The sequence below is a fragment of the Nanorana parkeri genome, unplaced genomic scaffold, assembly GCF_000935625.1.
Source record: "Nanorana parkeri isolate BGI_ZX_2015 unplaced genomic scaffold, ASM93562v1 scaffold1827, whole genome shotgun sequence".
Lineage (NCBI taxonomy): Eukaryota > Metazoa > Chordata > Amphibia > Anura > Dicroglossidae > Nanorana > Nanorana parkeri.
Window position 1 is genome coordinate 31,716 of NW_017308095.1, and position 15,443 is coordinate 47,158.

A 15,443-nucleotide genomic window follows, 5' to 3' on the forward strand; every position below is an offset into this window, starting at 1 on the left:
CAATATTGTTAGTGGGAGTTGGGAAACGGGGGGGGGGGGGGTTGAATGTTCGGCTCGCTTCGGCTGCAGGAAGGGCTGCTGCAAAGGCTATTCACAATAGCCTGTAGAGCAGCCGAAGCACACAGCCGAGCCATACGAATACGCTTCGGCTTGGCACAGCCGAAGCGGGGAGAACGGTCTGCCGAAGCGGAAACTTGTGTATTTTCACAATTAAAAGTGTTTTCTTAGGGAGTTTTATAACAGGGACCACAGTAACAGAACTACACAGAGTGTTGTCTGTACATAATTTCCCTCCGAAAAAATAAGCTGACTTTCCATTACTGTTCCATGGATCCCACATACCTGAATATTATCTGTTAGTTTAGCCATGTGCTTGATAATCTCACTGTGCTGTGCTGGCTGCATTTGTAGCAGTTTCTTGATAACGACGACTGATTCAGCTACCACCAGCTCTGCAATGGAAATAAAAAGAAACTATAGAGCATAAAATGTAAAATATACAGTACACCAGAGAGATTATTTGCTAAAGTCATTTTTACAATGGCTTGTGTTCCTTCCATTACCATAACAGGTTCATAAAAGTATCCATTTTGTTTAATTTCCCTGAACCTAGTTTTGTATTTAAAATTAACAAAATTACTTTAGTAAATTAGCGCTGTAGCTATAAGAAAGTGAAATATTCTCTGTGGCACCTTTCTCTATCAGCTGAAAGAATGGATTTAGAGGTTATAAAAAAAGTTTTAGTCATGACTTGAGTAAAAAGGAAGTATAGTGATATGAGTATTATGGAGATACTTAAAGGTTATAAGCATGACTCAACCTTTCTAAGAAACAAATGTACTATGACAAAATAGGATTTTTGTACTCACCGTAAAATCCTTTTCTCTCCGTTCGTTGAAGGACACAGGGCAACAGATCGTAGATCCTGAATGGTAGGGTATATCGCCACCTGCAGGGAAACGGTCAGACTCCAGGCCCTTCGAGGATCTGCAGCCAGGACGGCAGGGGAGTGGTGGGCACAACGCCCCCGACCGTAGTCGCGGCGCCGCCAGCCTGCGCGGAGTGCTGTGACAGGTAGGCCAGGACCTCCTGTCATATGCACTCCACCGCGACGAACCCGCAGGCGTCGAGAGGAACCGAATGTCGCAGCCGACCCACCATGGCAGAGTCTGCATGCGCTCGTCGGTCACACAGGAGAGACTACAAGGAACTAAAAACATCCAGCGTGTCGCCCTGGTGACACTTGCATGAAGAAACAGCAGGGGGGAAAAATGGAGGAAAAGAAAAAAATTTCCAGAGAAATTTTTTTTAGCTCCTTACTCCTGACGCTAGGCAAAAAACTGGAGACTTGTCAGCAAGTGAGGGGTTGGGCCACCAGCAGGGGCTGCCCCTAGGCTGTCTTGTCTTTTTGTTATGTGCCTAGCGTCCTACTTCTGCAGGTGGCGATATACCCTACCATTCAGGATCTACGATCTGTTGCCCTGTGTCCTTCAATGAACGGGAGAGAAATTTACTCATTATACAGCTATAAAACTTCATGAGCTAAAACCGAACACAATGGCAATGCCAGTTTTTAAACGCAAAAAAATCAATGAACTACCTTCCTCTCCTTAATGCACTTATTATTATTATTATATAGGATTAATATAGCGCCAACAGTTTGCGCAGTGCTTTACATTACAGGAAGACATTACAATCACAATACAATTCAAGACAAGATGGTAAGGAGGGCCCTGCCCCTGAGGGCTTACAATCTAAAAGGGAGGGAGAAGTGATACATGAGGAGGTAGCTGTGTGGGGATGAAATGTTTGAGAACATGATGGTACAGTGGTTAGGTTGAGGTGGGATAGGCTTCCCTGAAGAGATGAGTCTCAAGGGATTGCCTAAAGGCAGTCAAGGTGGGAGATAGACGGACAGGTTGGGGTAAAGAGTTTCAGAGGATGGGAGAGACTCTAGAGAAGTCCTGGAGGCGAGTATGGGAGGAGTTGACAAGGGAGCTGGAAATAAGGAGGTCTTGGGATGAGCGGAGTGGACGGTTAGGGTGATATTTTGAGACAAGGTTTGAGATATAGCTTGGGGCAGAGTTGTGGATGGCTTTGTAAGTGACTGTTAATATTTTGAATTTTATCCTTTGGGCGAGAGGAAGCCAGTGCAGGTATTGACAGAGGGGGATTGCAGACACTGAGCGGTTGGTTAGGTGGATGAGTCTGGCAGCTGCATTCATGATAGACTGAAGGGGGATAGCCTGTGTAGTGGAAGGCCAATGAGGAGGGAGTTGCAATAGTCAAGAAGAGAGATAACAAGGGAGTGGATGAGTAATTTTGCGGTTTCTTTTGTAGGTGACACTAAAGGAGCGCATAGCAGGGTAGGAGGAGAACCATGAGAGAGCAGAGTCTTGTAGGCCAAGCGTGGAGTTTTTTGAGGAGCAGCCGATGGTCGACAGTGTCAAAAGAAGCAGAAAGGTCTAATAGCAAGAGTAAGGAGTAGTGGCCGTTGTTTTTAGCAGTTAGTAGGTCATTGGTGAGTTTCAGGAGGGCGGTTTCCGTGAAGTGTATGGGGCGAAAGCCGGACTGAAACGGGTATAAACGGTTATTAGCGAGGTGGAGACTCAGGTGGTTGTAGATAAGGCGTTCTAGTAGTTTAGAGGTGAATGGGAGTAGGGAGATAGGTCTGAAATTATTGAGGTTGGTAGGGTCTAGTGAGGGTTTTTTGGGTATTGGGGTGACTAGTGCATGTTTCAGAGGGGAAGAAAAGATGCCTGTAGAGAGTGAAAGATTGAAAATGTGAGTAAGAGAGTGTAGGATAGAGCAAGAGGGTGTCCGAAGTAGTTTTGAGGGAACAGGGTCTAGAGGGCAAGTGGTGAGGTGGGTGTCAGAGAGAAGATTTGTAACCTCCTCTGTGGTGACAGGGTCAAAAGAGGCAGAAAAGTCATCAAAAAAGCGAGATACTGGTCCAGGTGGCCGGTATATAACAGCAATCCTCAAAGAAATTGGAGAGAATATGCGAATACAGTGGGTTTCAAAAGAGGAGAGGGATAGAGAAGGAGGTGAAGGCAGAACTTGAAAAGTGCATTGTGGGGATAGAAGGATTCCCACTCCACCTCCTTTACTTACTTATGGTGGAGAGGATGCTTACCTCTCCACCATCCCCAGTAATCTGTGTACTTTGGACATATGCCACCAATCTAAACAGCTGGACCAACCAAGCCTGTGACACACGTGTAGTGTTATGCCACACTGGTTGCAATAATGGCACATGTGCCAGCTGCATGTCACAAAATCTGCAATGCGTAAGATGAGTTTTAAGTTATGGGGTGTTTGTACAATTGGTATGTCTGCAAGATATATTAGGGGGTGTATGTGGATCAATGCTTATGTGGTGGCAGGGATTCCTTAGGTTAATTTTTTTAAGACACCACAGTCTTATGCTAACTAGGTCTTTATTGTGATAATTATCCTGACCAGTTGGGCCTGGGATAAGAATGTTTTCCGGGTTGTAAAGCATTGTTTGACTGTACACAGTAGAAACAGCTGTAGAGCGTTTTCTTCAAAAGAAACCTGTTTAGTTACCTGCCACTAGATAGAAGAGATATACAAATAATTATTTTAATAGCCGTAACATCAGACGGATCCTCAGATCAGCCATTTAGAAATTCCCCCAGTGTTAGTAACTGGCAGTGAACTCTATATAAAGAGATGTGATTGTGACAGGAATGGCCTAGGTATAAAGTAAATGCATACATGGAAGACACATAGGTGCATATATAGATGCATGTATACTATGGACTGTATATACTATGTTGTATTTTTCATCTGTTTCTGGGATCCAGTAAACACTACGAGGTTGCCTGGAAATGGCTTGAAGGTTGCGTTCTGCACATCATTTTCTCAATATTTATTGATTTATTGCGTTAAGATGCAGCTTGTGTTAAGGGTCACATAAAAATGACTTTTAGGTAAGTAATGAAATTCTGTATCTTTGTGTGATATATATATATATATATATATAACTTGTGGAGTAACTCCAAAAGATATAGATGCCGAAGCCTGCCAAGCTGTTTATACAGCCTGACATTTTATGAACATCTACAGGAAGTACTCTTCAGATGTCAAAGTGTGGGCTGGGAATTTGACAATTCTGACATTTACCAGAAGAGATGTCTTGTTTTCCAGCTATTATTAAGCTTTGTGAACTCATGTGTGCTTCTTAGCCAGTGTAGTTTTAACATACTGTATATTGTACACGTGGGCAGTGGTCACAATATATAACCATAAGTGTTATTAAAGGCTTGGCAAATTTTGGTCACAACCATAAATGTAGGCTAATTTTCTTTATACTGTATGCAAGGCATGTGTGTTACTTAATGATTTGCCCTACAAATGTTCCACATACTCTAGCTTAACCATATTCTACAGTAAGGAAACAAAGCACCGACATGTGCCTTCCTGGAAATGCCAAGCTTATGCTAGGCTGCTAAAATTATGTTTAGGCCTTAGGTACTTGAATACATTTTTAAGATTTAAATCCTGAGTTTAGTGTCACTTTAAATATAAGAGTAAATGCAACGCAGCCAAGTGCTTAAGCCTCCTAACTAAGAAACTAGAGCATGCACATGTACTGTATGTGTCTGCACATATCCTTTAACAATCCCTTGTCGCAACCAAATAATGGATTCTTATTTACATAATTATGCAATAAACAGTTCTTTACTTTTTTTGCTAAAATAGAATTGCACAATAAAGGATCCCCTGAAGAGAAGAACATTTAATATTGACCTCTCTTGTTAATCATACTGTCGATCTCTGCAGTGGCAATGACAAACCACCAGCTGAAGATGCTCTAAATCCAACATTTCCCAGAGTGTCAGATGCTTGGTCCCCTGCTGCATGTTGAACACTGTTTGTTCTACCAGCCCTAACATCACTACAGGACACAGTAGGGCCAGGCAGATCAAACCACTGTGTAGTGTAGCATGGAACCCGGTACCTTACACTCTTGGTAGAGTTGGATACTGCAGCAGAGGTAAATATTCAAAGTCTATTTTGCAGGGGACCCTTTATAGTACAATTATATTTTAGTGACAAGGTCACTTAATGTGCTAATTCCCAAGTGCAATTACTTGTAGTAACCAATCAGAATTCACCCCTGCCGCAGTTACACCAGTACAAGATAGATTTTTAATGGTTGCTTTGGGGTGCTGAAGCCAAAGATTTAGCACCTTAAGGTGCCTATACACTGGTTGAATTTCGAACGATTTCTAATGTACCGGCTGAAATTTGCACAGTTTGTGGGGCTGTCGGCTGCCTTTCAGCCAGCATTCCTCGATCAGCTAATCGAAGAAGCTGGCTGGAAAATTTTCGATCGATCAGAGCGGGCAGCCAATGAGCTGCCCGCTCTGATCGGGTATTCTGACAGGGGCCGGCAGCAGCTCTCAGAATACAACGTAAACAGCAGGATTCCTCGATCGACACGCTGTTTGTGTTGATGGAGAAATCGGGTACATTTTTTTCGTTCAGCCCGCGGGTTGAACAAAAAAAATTGATAGGTGTATGGCCAGCCTTAGAATTACTGAATAATTACCATTTATAATTTGGGCCAAAAAAAACCAGATTAGTTCCATTGATTTCCCCTATCATATCTTACCATCCCGGTTTGACAGAAGTTGAACAAGTCCATTGAGGCAGGTGTCTCGAACTTTACCAATATTAGTGGCACAACGACCAATAGCCTGTATTGTTGCGGCCACAAAATCTTTGTCCATGCTGCGGATGTATGTCTGCAAGGGTAAAGAGGTAGACTTGTTACTGTCTTGTCTTTGAGACATTTGTTATTTGCTGACATATCTGTAAGAATGTGGATAGAGTAAAAATAATAAACATTTAACTTTCATCTGTAATTATTTACAAAGGATACTAGGAATTATAGGTATGCTGAAGTCTTTGGCGTGCCTGTTATAATACATTTACGTTTGGTTGTACAGAATGAAAGATTTAAATGAAGTGGATGTAAGTCTGGGCATGTTTGATATAGCTCTTGATTTTAGGTAAGCATTTTGTTCTTAACATTATTTCATATTTTGGGGTGTGATTTATATGACAATGTGAGTAGACATGCACGCTGTATCTCTCACTGAACTTTGGTCTTATCCGAGCACCCTCAACACTGACTGAGTAAGCTGCATCCCTACTTCTATAGAGAGGGTGCATATTTGCACTGCCAGCATGACAAAGCATAATAAAGATGCAACTACTTCCACAGATTGTGCGTCCCAAGATGGCCCCTTCTAACAACAAGAACCCCCTTAAAAGACTAGAAACATTTGCAAGTACACCATAGAAAGAATCCTCATCTAAGCAACATACTTCTCAGCCACCATTCCAGCAAATACAGCACAGGCAAATTATGCAGCGCTTTACATTCACATCAGCTCCTGTCCTCAAGGTGCTTACAATCTAAGGTCCCAATTGTATATGCCTACGAGGGCAATTTACCTTCCAGCATGTCTTTGGAGTGTGAGAGGATACCAGAGTAGTTTCACACGAGCATAGTGAGAACATGCAAACTGCTTGCAGATAGTGTCCTGACCGGGATTTGAAGCGGGGACCCCCAGTGCTACAAGGCAAGAAGTGCTAACCACTAAGCCACTGTGCAGCCCTAGTGTGGCTCTTAGTATGTACAGTATATAGGTGCATAGGATTGGGGTTTGGTAAAAAATGTGGTATGTTATAGAACGTGAATGTTGTATTGCTGGTCTCCTATCCTATGAAATGTGAAATCCTACAAATCTAGCTCCTCCCCTCCTCTTCCTCTTTCTGTAGGGGTCCCCCAAGGCTATGTCCTTGGACCCCTCCTCTTCTCCATCTACACTTCCTCCCAGCCTCAACCATCACGTTCTCAGACAATTCATCCCTACGCAGCTACCTCCTCATGTATCACTTCCCCCTCCCTTTTAGATTGTAAGCCCTCAGTGGCAGGGCCCTCCTTACCATCTTGTCTTGAATTGTATTGTTATTGTAATGTCTTCCTTATATTGTAAAGCGCTGCGCAAACTATTGGCGCTATATAAATCCTGTATAATAATAATAATGTTGGGGCTGAAAGACAAGAAAATATATCCGAGGAAGCAAGCACAAAGAAGACCCTCCAAGTCCTTTGGGTCTTGAAGGGTTGGGAAGCTAATCCTATGAGGTTTTTTTTCACCATATAAGATCTCAGCAAGTGCCATTACAATTTTGAAAAACATTTCTAAAACTTTTTACCAGTGGAATCTAACAGGGACAGTTTGTAACACAGTAGCACATATAACTAAGGTATCTAAATCATCTTCGGTAGATTGACCCCCCCCCTGCCATAGATAGAGGCATTTTACACCACACCGAACATGGATAGGATAACGATGGATTTTAGCTCACCCAATACATACAGTAGTCCACGGGAAACAATTAAAAATGATCTTACATAGATATGAATGCTGCAAAGTGATTGGAAAGCAGACTGGTTGCTATGTATTACAACACCTTCTATAACACCTTTGCTGTTTGTACACTGTGTGTAGGCATAAAATGATATGTTAGCTGTTTTTCCAGCTGGAAAAGTGACTCAAGAACAACACATAAATTCTTTAGCAGAAACAATCCATTTTGTCCGGTTATCATGTACTTACTTGAAACTCTCGCAGTATGATGGAAATGTTGGTTTCACTTGCCAAATTTGTCAACACTTCCAGCTGCACGGGAACAGAAATGGATTTTGTAGTCTTATTAGTACCAATCATACTTGCAGTGTCACTTTTGCAATACTTAAATATTCACTATTGTTATGTACAGTATACCTGTATTAACCCATAATGCCATTACATAATGTCTACATTGTTTCCTTGGTAGTATAGAAATCAGACAGTGAATGGATGAAACAGTAACTATACCTTGACAGTAAAATGGGGTGCTACGTTGATGTTTTTAGCACCTACCAAGCAGCATTTGTAATCCTACTGAATGTGTCAACTGAATACCACAAGCACACTAAGCCAGTGAATGTCCTGAATGAACCTCTACATAATACTAAAACTGTGTTACATTTATATCTTTATCTTACTCTTATATTATTTTATAAGGTGCTTAACAGTTTATTGTTTAGCCTTTTTAAATACAGGAGCAAAAACTGCCTTTTCATCTCTTCTCAGACTTCCACCTAGAAGCGAGAGAGATCCTGACCCCAAAGCGTTGAATAGGAAATCAACAGCACTCACAGGAATCAGAATGTGAATTTTCATTGCCTTTTATTAAAATCACTTCACGTGCGTCATATAAGACAACGTTTCGGGGCCACGCAGGGTCCATTCTTCACGGCAACATAGTGACATTCACATATTATATCATTCACATATTTATAGTGACAAATACACCAAAGAACCAGGTACCACCTAGAACCAAGAGATCCTGACCCAAAAATTGTTTCAAAGTTGCAGGGAACTCTAGGGAGGTGTCTCATCACAATTCTCTGTGATATCAACAGGTATAATAGTAATATGGCAACTGATGTAATGTTTTCAACCATTGTCAGGCCAGGAACTCCTTCACTTCTTGGAAGAGAGGGGAATTTCTTTCTTGTTGTGGATCCCAACTTTATATATGATTTTTGTAAATAATAAATTTGAATAAAGTGGGAGGAATTTATGAAAACTGAAGCAAATAGAATCTTGAGCAGTTGCCCATGGTAACCAATCAGCTTCTTTCTTTCATTTTCAAAGCTTAACAGAACAAACTGAAGAGAGATTGACTTGTTACTATAGGCAACACTGCTCTAGATTCCCCTCAATAAATCTAAGCATATGAAAAAATTGACCCTTTCCACTTTGACACAGCACTACAGCACAGCACTCAGTCAATCAGTGCATTTCATCTTCATTGCATCTCAGTCATTTGAATGTACATTAGAAATAGAGTGAATATTATTTACATTGGGGCTTATGCATGAAAAATGTGTCAACAAGAACATTACTTGTTGGACACATTCATGTTTCATTTACAGAAATGCCAGTTGAATTCTAACCATTTGTTAATGAAATAAGAAATGTTCTTTAATGCACTTTGCATACAATAGTCTCTTTGTGATTCTTGATACTACAACTGTCCCCCCTCGTATCTGTTTCTTCACAGAAAGACTCAGTTTTGAGCCAGTATAAGGGAAACTGATGCCCCCCTAAACACAGCCCAACAGCACTGCCTCCCTAGGCCTGTTTATAGCTTAACTGACAAGACCCTAAGGGGTTTATTTATAAACCATTTGAAGGGCCCTTCACCCTGAGAATATCTGTGAATGTTCGTTTTGTGCATATACAGTAATGGCAATAATGAACATTCGTAATATATTTTCTTTTCAGGTTGAATGAATTGTGATGAAATACTGCATTATGTCCACTAGATGAAGCTGAGCATAGAAAAAGTAGTTATTTTCCTTGCTCCTCGGACCCAGCTAGTGGCCATAATTGCTGTATTGTTTATAAATAGACCCCTTAGACTCAATAAGTGCTGAAAGTGAAATAAAAGTAAACTCTTCTCTCATTATAAACCTTCTTCCATTTACTTCCAGGTCAGCCCCAGGCCAGATGCCACAACTACATTAAATAAAAGTTATTTCATTTTTTTGTTATTTAACAGATTTGGCATGAATCAAAAATAAGCAACTGACAAGAAATTATAAGTATAATCACTTCTTTGATAAATAAGAATTAATAAGCTTATGGGGCTCTGTAGCTGAAGGTAGAGTCCCTAAGTCTATGAGGCTGTAATGTGCCTGCACAGTCAGGAGACAAAGAACTGGCGTAGTGGAATGTAATTAAACAATTGATTTGGATCTCCATGAGTGGAGAGGGAGTGTGGGATTGGTTAGCACATAAAATATAAGTGCACCTATCTTTTAAGAGCTTGATAGCTAGGGGAAAGACTAGGGCTGATAGCTAGGGCTATCAGCTACCCTTAGAACTGTGGTGCCCCCTTTCCTCTGTACCCAATTTTACTTAAAGGAGAATTATGAGGTGAGTGATTTTCACTCAGCCTCATAATCTGAGCCGACCTGTGACAATTAAACTGTCACAGGTCGGCTCAGTAGATTGGGAAGTGAGCCAACACATACCGGCGCTCGCTCACTTCTCGATTCTCCCCTCCCCTGTCCGATCCTCCAGCGCTGACTGGCGGAACGGATGGGGGATGGGGCGGGCACAGCTGGCTCTGCCTCTAGATAGGCAGAGCCAGCTGTCACTCACGCAGCTGGGTGGATCCAGACATAATTGTCAGGATCCATTCCGTCTGCGGCGTCTCAGTATACCGCGAGCTGTATACTAGTTTGTGTCCTCCCGTTACCCTTAGGGGACACAAACTATGGGGAAAAGCCCTAACCCCATAGTTCTCCTTTAATGGTTAATCCAGCCCTGGTTGCGGTATTTACAGTCACTGTTTAAATGTAGCAACACAAACAAACATGCACTTCAATCTATATATTGTATGACATTTACACTGACATACTACAGTTACCTTTAAAACCTTAATTTGTGTCGGGTCAGTAGATCGGATGTAGAAACTTTTCAAATATGGTTCAAACATCCCCTGTGAAAAGCCATCAGAACTGGAATGAGCACTATGGTATAGAGTATGGATTACTATTTATCACAACACACCATGTATATCACATGCACTTTATTTAACTGTATGAACTAACAAGACACCTTTTTAAATACTAAAAACATATCATTCTGCTGCAAACATTATATCTATCCACACAACATGAGTGATGCACAAATAAGGTACTTGAATGCATTTTTAAGATTAAACTTTTGAGTTTAGTGTCACTTTAAAGAATTTCAAAAGAGGCTTGCATGTATAGCAATGTCATAGCTGATACCAGATTAAAATAACAAATACTCTGGTAATGCATTAAGTACCTTCTTTACGTAATGTATTGTCCTGGAGAAGGTGAGGACAGACACTCAATTTTTTAGGATATCAAGTCATTTTTGCTATCTTTTGCAAAGAAAGTGCTACTTGGTTTAACTTATAAATGTTAACAGCTTGTCACCCTAAAGAAATATACTGTTTTTCTGTTAGACCAGAGTTCTCCTTGAAGACACTGTCATTAGATTAGAAAAAAAAGTGGGACCATTAGCTCAAATGGACTACACGGAGACCATAGATTATTTAGATGTTCTACTAAAGGACAATGCATATTTTAAGACTTTGAACAAAATACTTCATGACATTCAAGTTAACTAGTTAAAGACTTTGTACATTACAGTATAAGCGTCTTGAAGGACATTCATAATTATTCACTGTCCCCCTCACCCCCACCCCAAGCACTCCTGCACACAGCATTGCTGGAACCCAGGATGCAAATAGGTCACAGTCACAGCTGTTTTTTTCTGTTGCAAAGTATAACAAAGTAACACTGCTGCAACCCAGCTGTGTAGATCACAGGCTTTCTCTGAAATCAGCCTGGGTTGCAGCAAATCTGTAGCACAGAAGCAACATTTTTAAAATAAATATTTCTTGGTTAATTCAATACCTGAACATTCACTTATTTTTTTCTCCATTTCTTATCATTAGCACACATATAGTTTATTGGTTAATCGTGTTATGTTTATTTTGTACTGAAATCTTAAAAAATAAACAAAATGTAAAATAATATATTTGTTTTCAATTTGTAAATAACTTCACTTTGAATTGTAACAGCAACATGCTTATTAGTTCCACATGGGACAAATGCTAAATAAACATACTTTTTTTTATCTACAGTCATTTTATCTGTTTGAAAACTATCAATATTTTAAACATACTGTATTTGTTGCTTCTGTATTGGTCTTAAACACACGAAATATAATTATTCTTGAGTGACAATTCTACCAAAAGAAAACCTTGTTTGTAGCAAAAAAGTACGTCAGTATGGCTGAAATCATTTGACTCCTTCCTGCCTTCTTTCTTTGAGAGCCACCAACTGAAGCTTTGCACAGCCCATGGCTTCCACGGCTCTCAATACACACTGTTACTGCCAGTTCTGGTCCCAACTGATGATTAGGGACCAATCAGAGTGTCTTCCTGATCATGTGATGAATATGTCAGCTATGACATACAGGGTTATTCACAAAAGGGTGAAGAGTTTGCAGAAGGCAGGAGAAGTGAACAATCTAGGACAACATAGCTGAACTGGAAAGTGAGCTGAATTGGGAGAATTTTTCCAAATCGGCTATTTTGGCCTAAATTGTTCACTTCTCCTGTCTTCTCCAAACTCTTCACCCTTTTGTGAATAACCCTGTTAGCATTCACATGTCGACTGGAGGCTTCATTAACAAAGAAAAAGCCTTTGGCCTGAAGAAGACACTGCAATCTGAATGTGGCAGTGTTAATCTGTTTAATACTGCAATTGTTGAATACAATAATATATAATAAATTAATAAAAGTTTTTTTAAAATATTTGTGTGTATTTATCAGCCTATAATAAAAATAAAAAACTGTTTTTAAAAAAAATTAAAACAGTGTGCCAAATAAAAGTGTCTTAACTGTCCTTAAAAATATAAAAATGACTTAGGTTTGCAAATACATCAAAAAGTTATTGTAATTGTTATTGTAAGTAAATGATACATGTCAACACTGCTAAAAAGTATCTATACAACGATGTCAGGTCATAAAAGTGTTGAGATTAAAAATATTAAGGCTATACTAATCTTCCATGGGACACACTTACCCTTCTCTTGATGGACATGGTTGCCACATTCTGCAATACCACATATTGCACCTCACTGGAATGGAAAGTGACAAAAATATTAATTGGAAAATTAAACTGCGTTTCTGTGAAAATATAGGATAAAGAATGGTTTTCGTAATGCAATAAATAGGATATAATCCTGAGAGTAAGACATATATTTTTATAAAACCAAAAGGGTTATAGGAACAATCTTCAAGTTGATGCACGGAAAAAGTTGGCCAGATCAGTAGCATTCCTTACTAAATTTGGTAATGATCTGGTAAAGGCTTGTTCACAATAACGCTAAGAATAGTGAAAATTCATGGCATAAATAACACTTTTATATGTCATATATTTTCCTTATAAATCTTATTTATAAGTGCACAGTAGTTTTGGATCTTTGTTATATTGCTAAAGAGAACTACATATATTGACGTAAAGATAACGTTTTCATAAACTTCTTAACTTTCTCCCACATTATTAAACTATAATAATAATTATAATAATCACAGTTGGAATGGTTTGTATTTATAATAGCTTTTTTGGTGCACTGTGTACGGGCCAGTAGTTTACAGACTCACAGCCTACATTTTACCATCAGTTGTTATCTATGATGCTTAGTAAAACAGTGAAGAAATTAATATTAGCTTAGCTTCATGACAAAGTCTAAACTGCTGCATCTCCTCTTTTGTCCTGATTTGACAGACAACTGTTGCTGATCTGACCTTACTTAGCTCAGCATCTTGTTCCCTTTTCCAGGTCAGTAAAAGCTAATCGGCAACCTACAAGATTCACAGGAAACTTAACAGTCCAAGTGATAGCAGACTGGTGGCCATTTTATGTCTGGGTAATTCCCCTGTGAATGATCAGTTTACAACAGACATTGCAGCAGTCACAAGACTGTGTTATCAGTGAGCTGATATGTGCCTTTGTCTGCTCTGTTCTCTGTATGGACATGCTTATGATCTAGATGGACAGAGGGTAAATCCAGCATGTACAGAAGAGGTTTATTTAGTTCAGCAGCAAAACAATTCTTTAACTTAAATAGTGGCAAAGCAAAGTGTCACCCGCACATTATGTAAAGCAAAACTTGGCAAAACACGGGCCTTTTCTTTGTCACAAACAACAATGCGTTGTTTCGAGGCCAGTAAGCACCCATTAAGCAGACTGCTGAGTGGTCTCAAAATGCCACATTGTTGTTTGTCACATATTCATTATCCTAAATGTCCCGTGTCATTTTACATGATGTGCTGGTGACACTTAGATCTTGTATCTCATGACTGCGCCATCCGTCATTTTGCCATCATAGCACCCGCTACTTTGAAGGTTTGAAAGGTTGTAGGGAGTGCACTGGAGATACTGTACTTACATAGTAGAATACTCTAAAGTGTGGTTGACTCCCACATAGTGTGCAGTCATCCAAGTATGTAGGCAAAAAACACATTTGCCAATTTGCCATCTGTCTGCCATTATTGACTCATTTCTGTCAGTCATTGTACTTGTCAATGTCATGCCTGCAACTCTGCATTGATTGTTCCGACACCGAAATCCCAGCCATGTCATTACCTTCTAATCTCACTATGAACAGCAGCTTCAGGTAGTCACAACATTATTGATGGCTGCCATCTGTTTGTGACCCCTCTGCCCATGTGCCTGCATCCTGTATTACTAGGCAGCGACGTACATGATAAAAAAAAAGGACAGGCATTGGACTACCTGCCCTCCTCCTCCCATGAACACCTTCTGCTGCCCAAATAACAATCAGCTTGTAAAGCCTGGCAGCTGAAGGAGACCTCAATGCTGAGCTGGCTGGCTGTGTGGACTGGGCGTCAACAAAGGAAGAGACATGTGTCGTAGCAGTCAGTGACCATCTTCTAAAGCTATTTTATTAATAACTGACAAAAAATTAACAAACTGTATCCTGGGGCACAGTAAGAGTGGTAGAATTTATTTGGTAGTCACTCCCTTTTGGACTGGTAATGCTGGGCATTGTGGGATTTAGGCAGACACATTCTTTAATAATTGAACCAAAAAATCCTAAAGTTTACTCAATAACTGACTGACTATAAATGAACTATCTATATGTTGTGGCACAGTAACAATGGTATGATTTATGTGGGGGTCAGTCATTCACTTCTGGACTGGCAATTCTGGGAATTTTGGGACTTGGGCGTACAACTTCCTTATTAAGTAAATCAGAAAAGCCAAAACTAATCTCAATAATTGACTGGTAAACAGTAACAGAGTATATCATGTTACAAAGTTACATAGTTACATAGTATTTGAGGTTGAATAAAGACATTAGTCCATCAAGTCCAATCTATTAGGATCTCATGTGCCGCATTAAGAATGGTTTGATTTGTTTGGTACTAATTTTTGCTTCAAAGAAAATGATCCATTTCTACAAAAACCATGCTGTCCTAAAAATATATAAGTGATTTTGTTCAAAATGAAGACCTCATTGATTTCTAATGAATGTGAGACATTTGAGAACTGTACATAAAGTAGAAATATGTATAAAAATAGAAATTAAGGTCTTGGATTGGACCATATTTTCTAGAATTCCCTATTTTAACAAGAAACACTGAAAGTAATATCAGTCAAATATTAGTTTATGATTATATCATTGTTAAATGTGGTCATCAGTCTCACTAGAGTCACATGGCTAAAGTCCACATAACTGTCAGCATCGTGAGGGCTACTTAATACA

At 39.8% G+C, this 15,443-nt stretch overlaps 1 protein-coding gene across 5 annotated transcripts in view; it reads right to left on the reverse strand.

Annotated features, from left to right (window-relative positions):
• Positions 1 to 15,443, reverse strand: part of AP3B2 (adaptor related protein complex 3 beta 2 subunit) — a 73,200-nt gene that overhangs the window by 24,087 nt on the left and 33,670 nt on the right. For all 5 annotated transcript variants that reach the window (XM_018571751.1, XM_018571749.1, XM_018571750.1 and 2 more), the window contains 5 exons: positions 12,734 to 12,788; positions 10,534 to 10,605; positions 7,665 to 7,727; positions 5,645 to 5,777; positions 343 to 452 (listed from right to left, as the gene is read on the reverse strand). In XM_018571751.1, the coding sequence (XP_018427253.1) occupies positions 343 to 452; positions 5,645 to 5,777; positions 7,665 to 7,727; positions 10,534 to 10,605; positions 12,734 to 12,788 (433 nt within the window). The remainder of the gene's footprint in view (positions 1 to 342; positions 453 to 5,644; positions 5,778 to 7,664; positions 7,728 to 10,533; positions 10,606 to 12,733; positions 12,789 to 15,443) is intronic.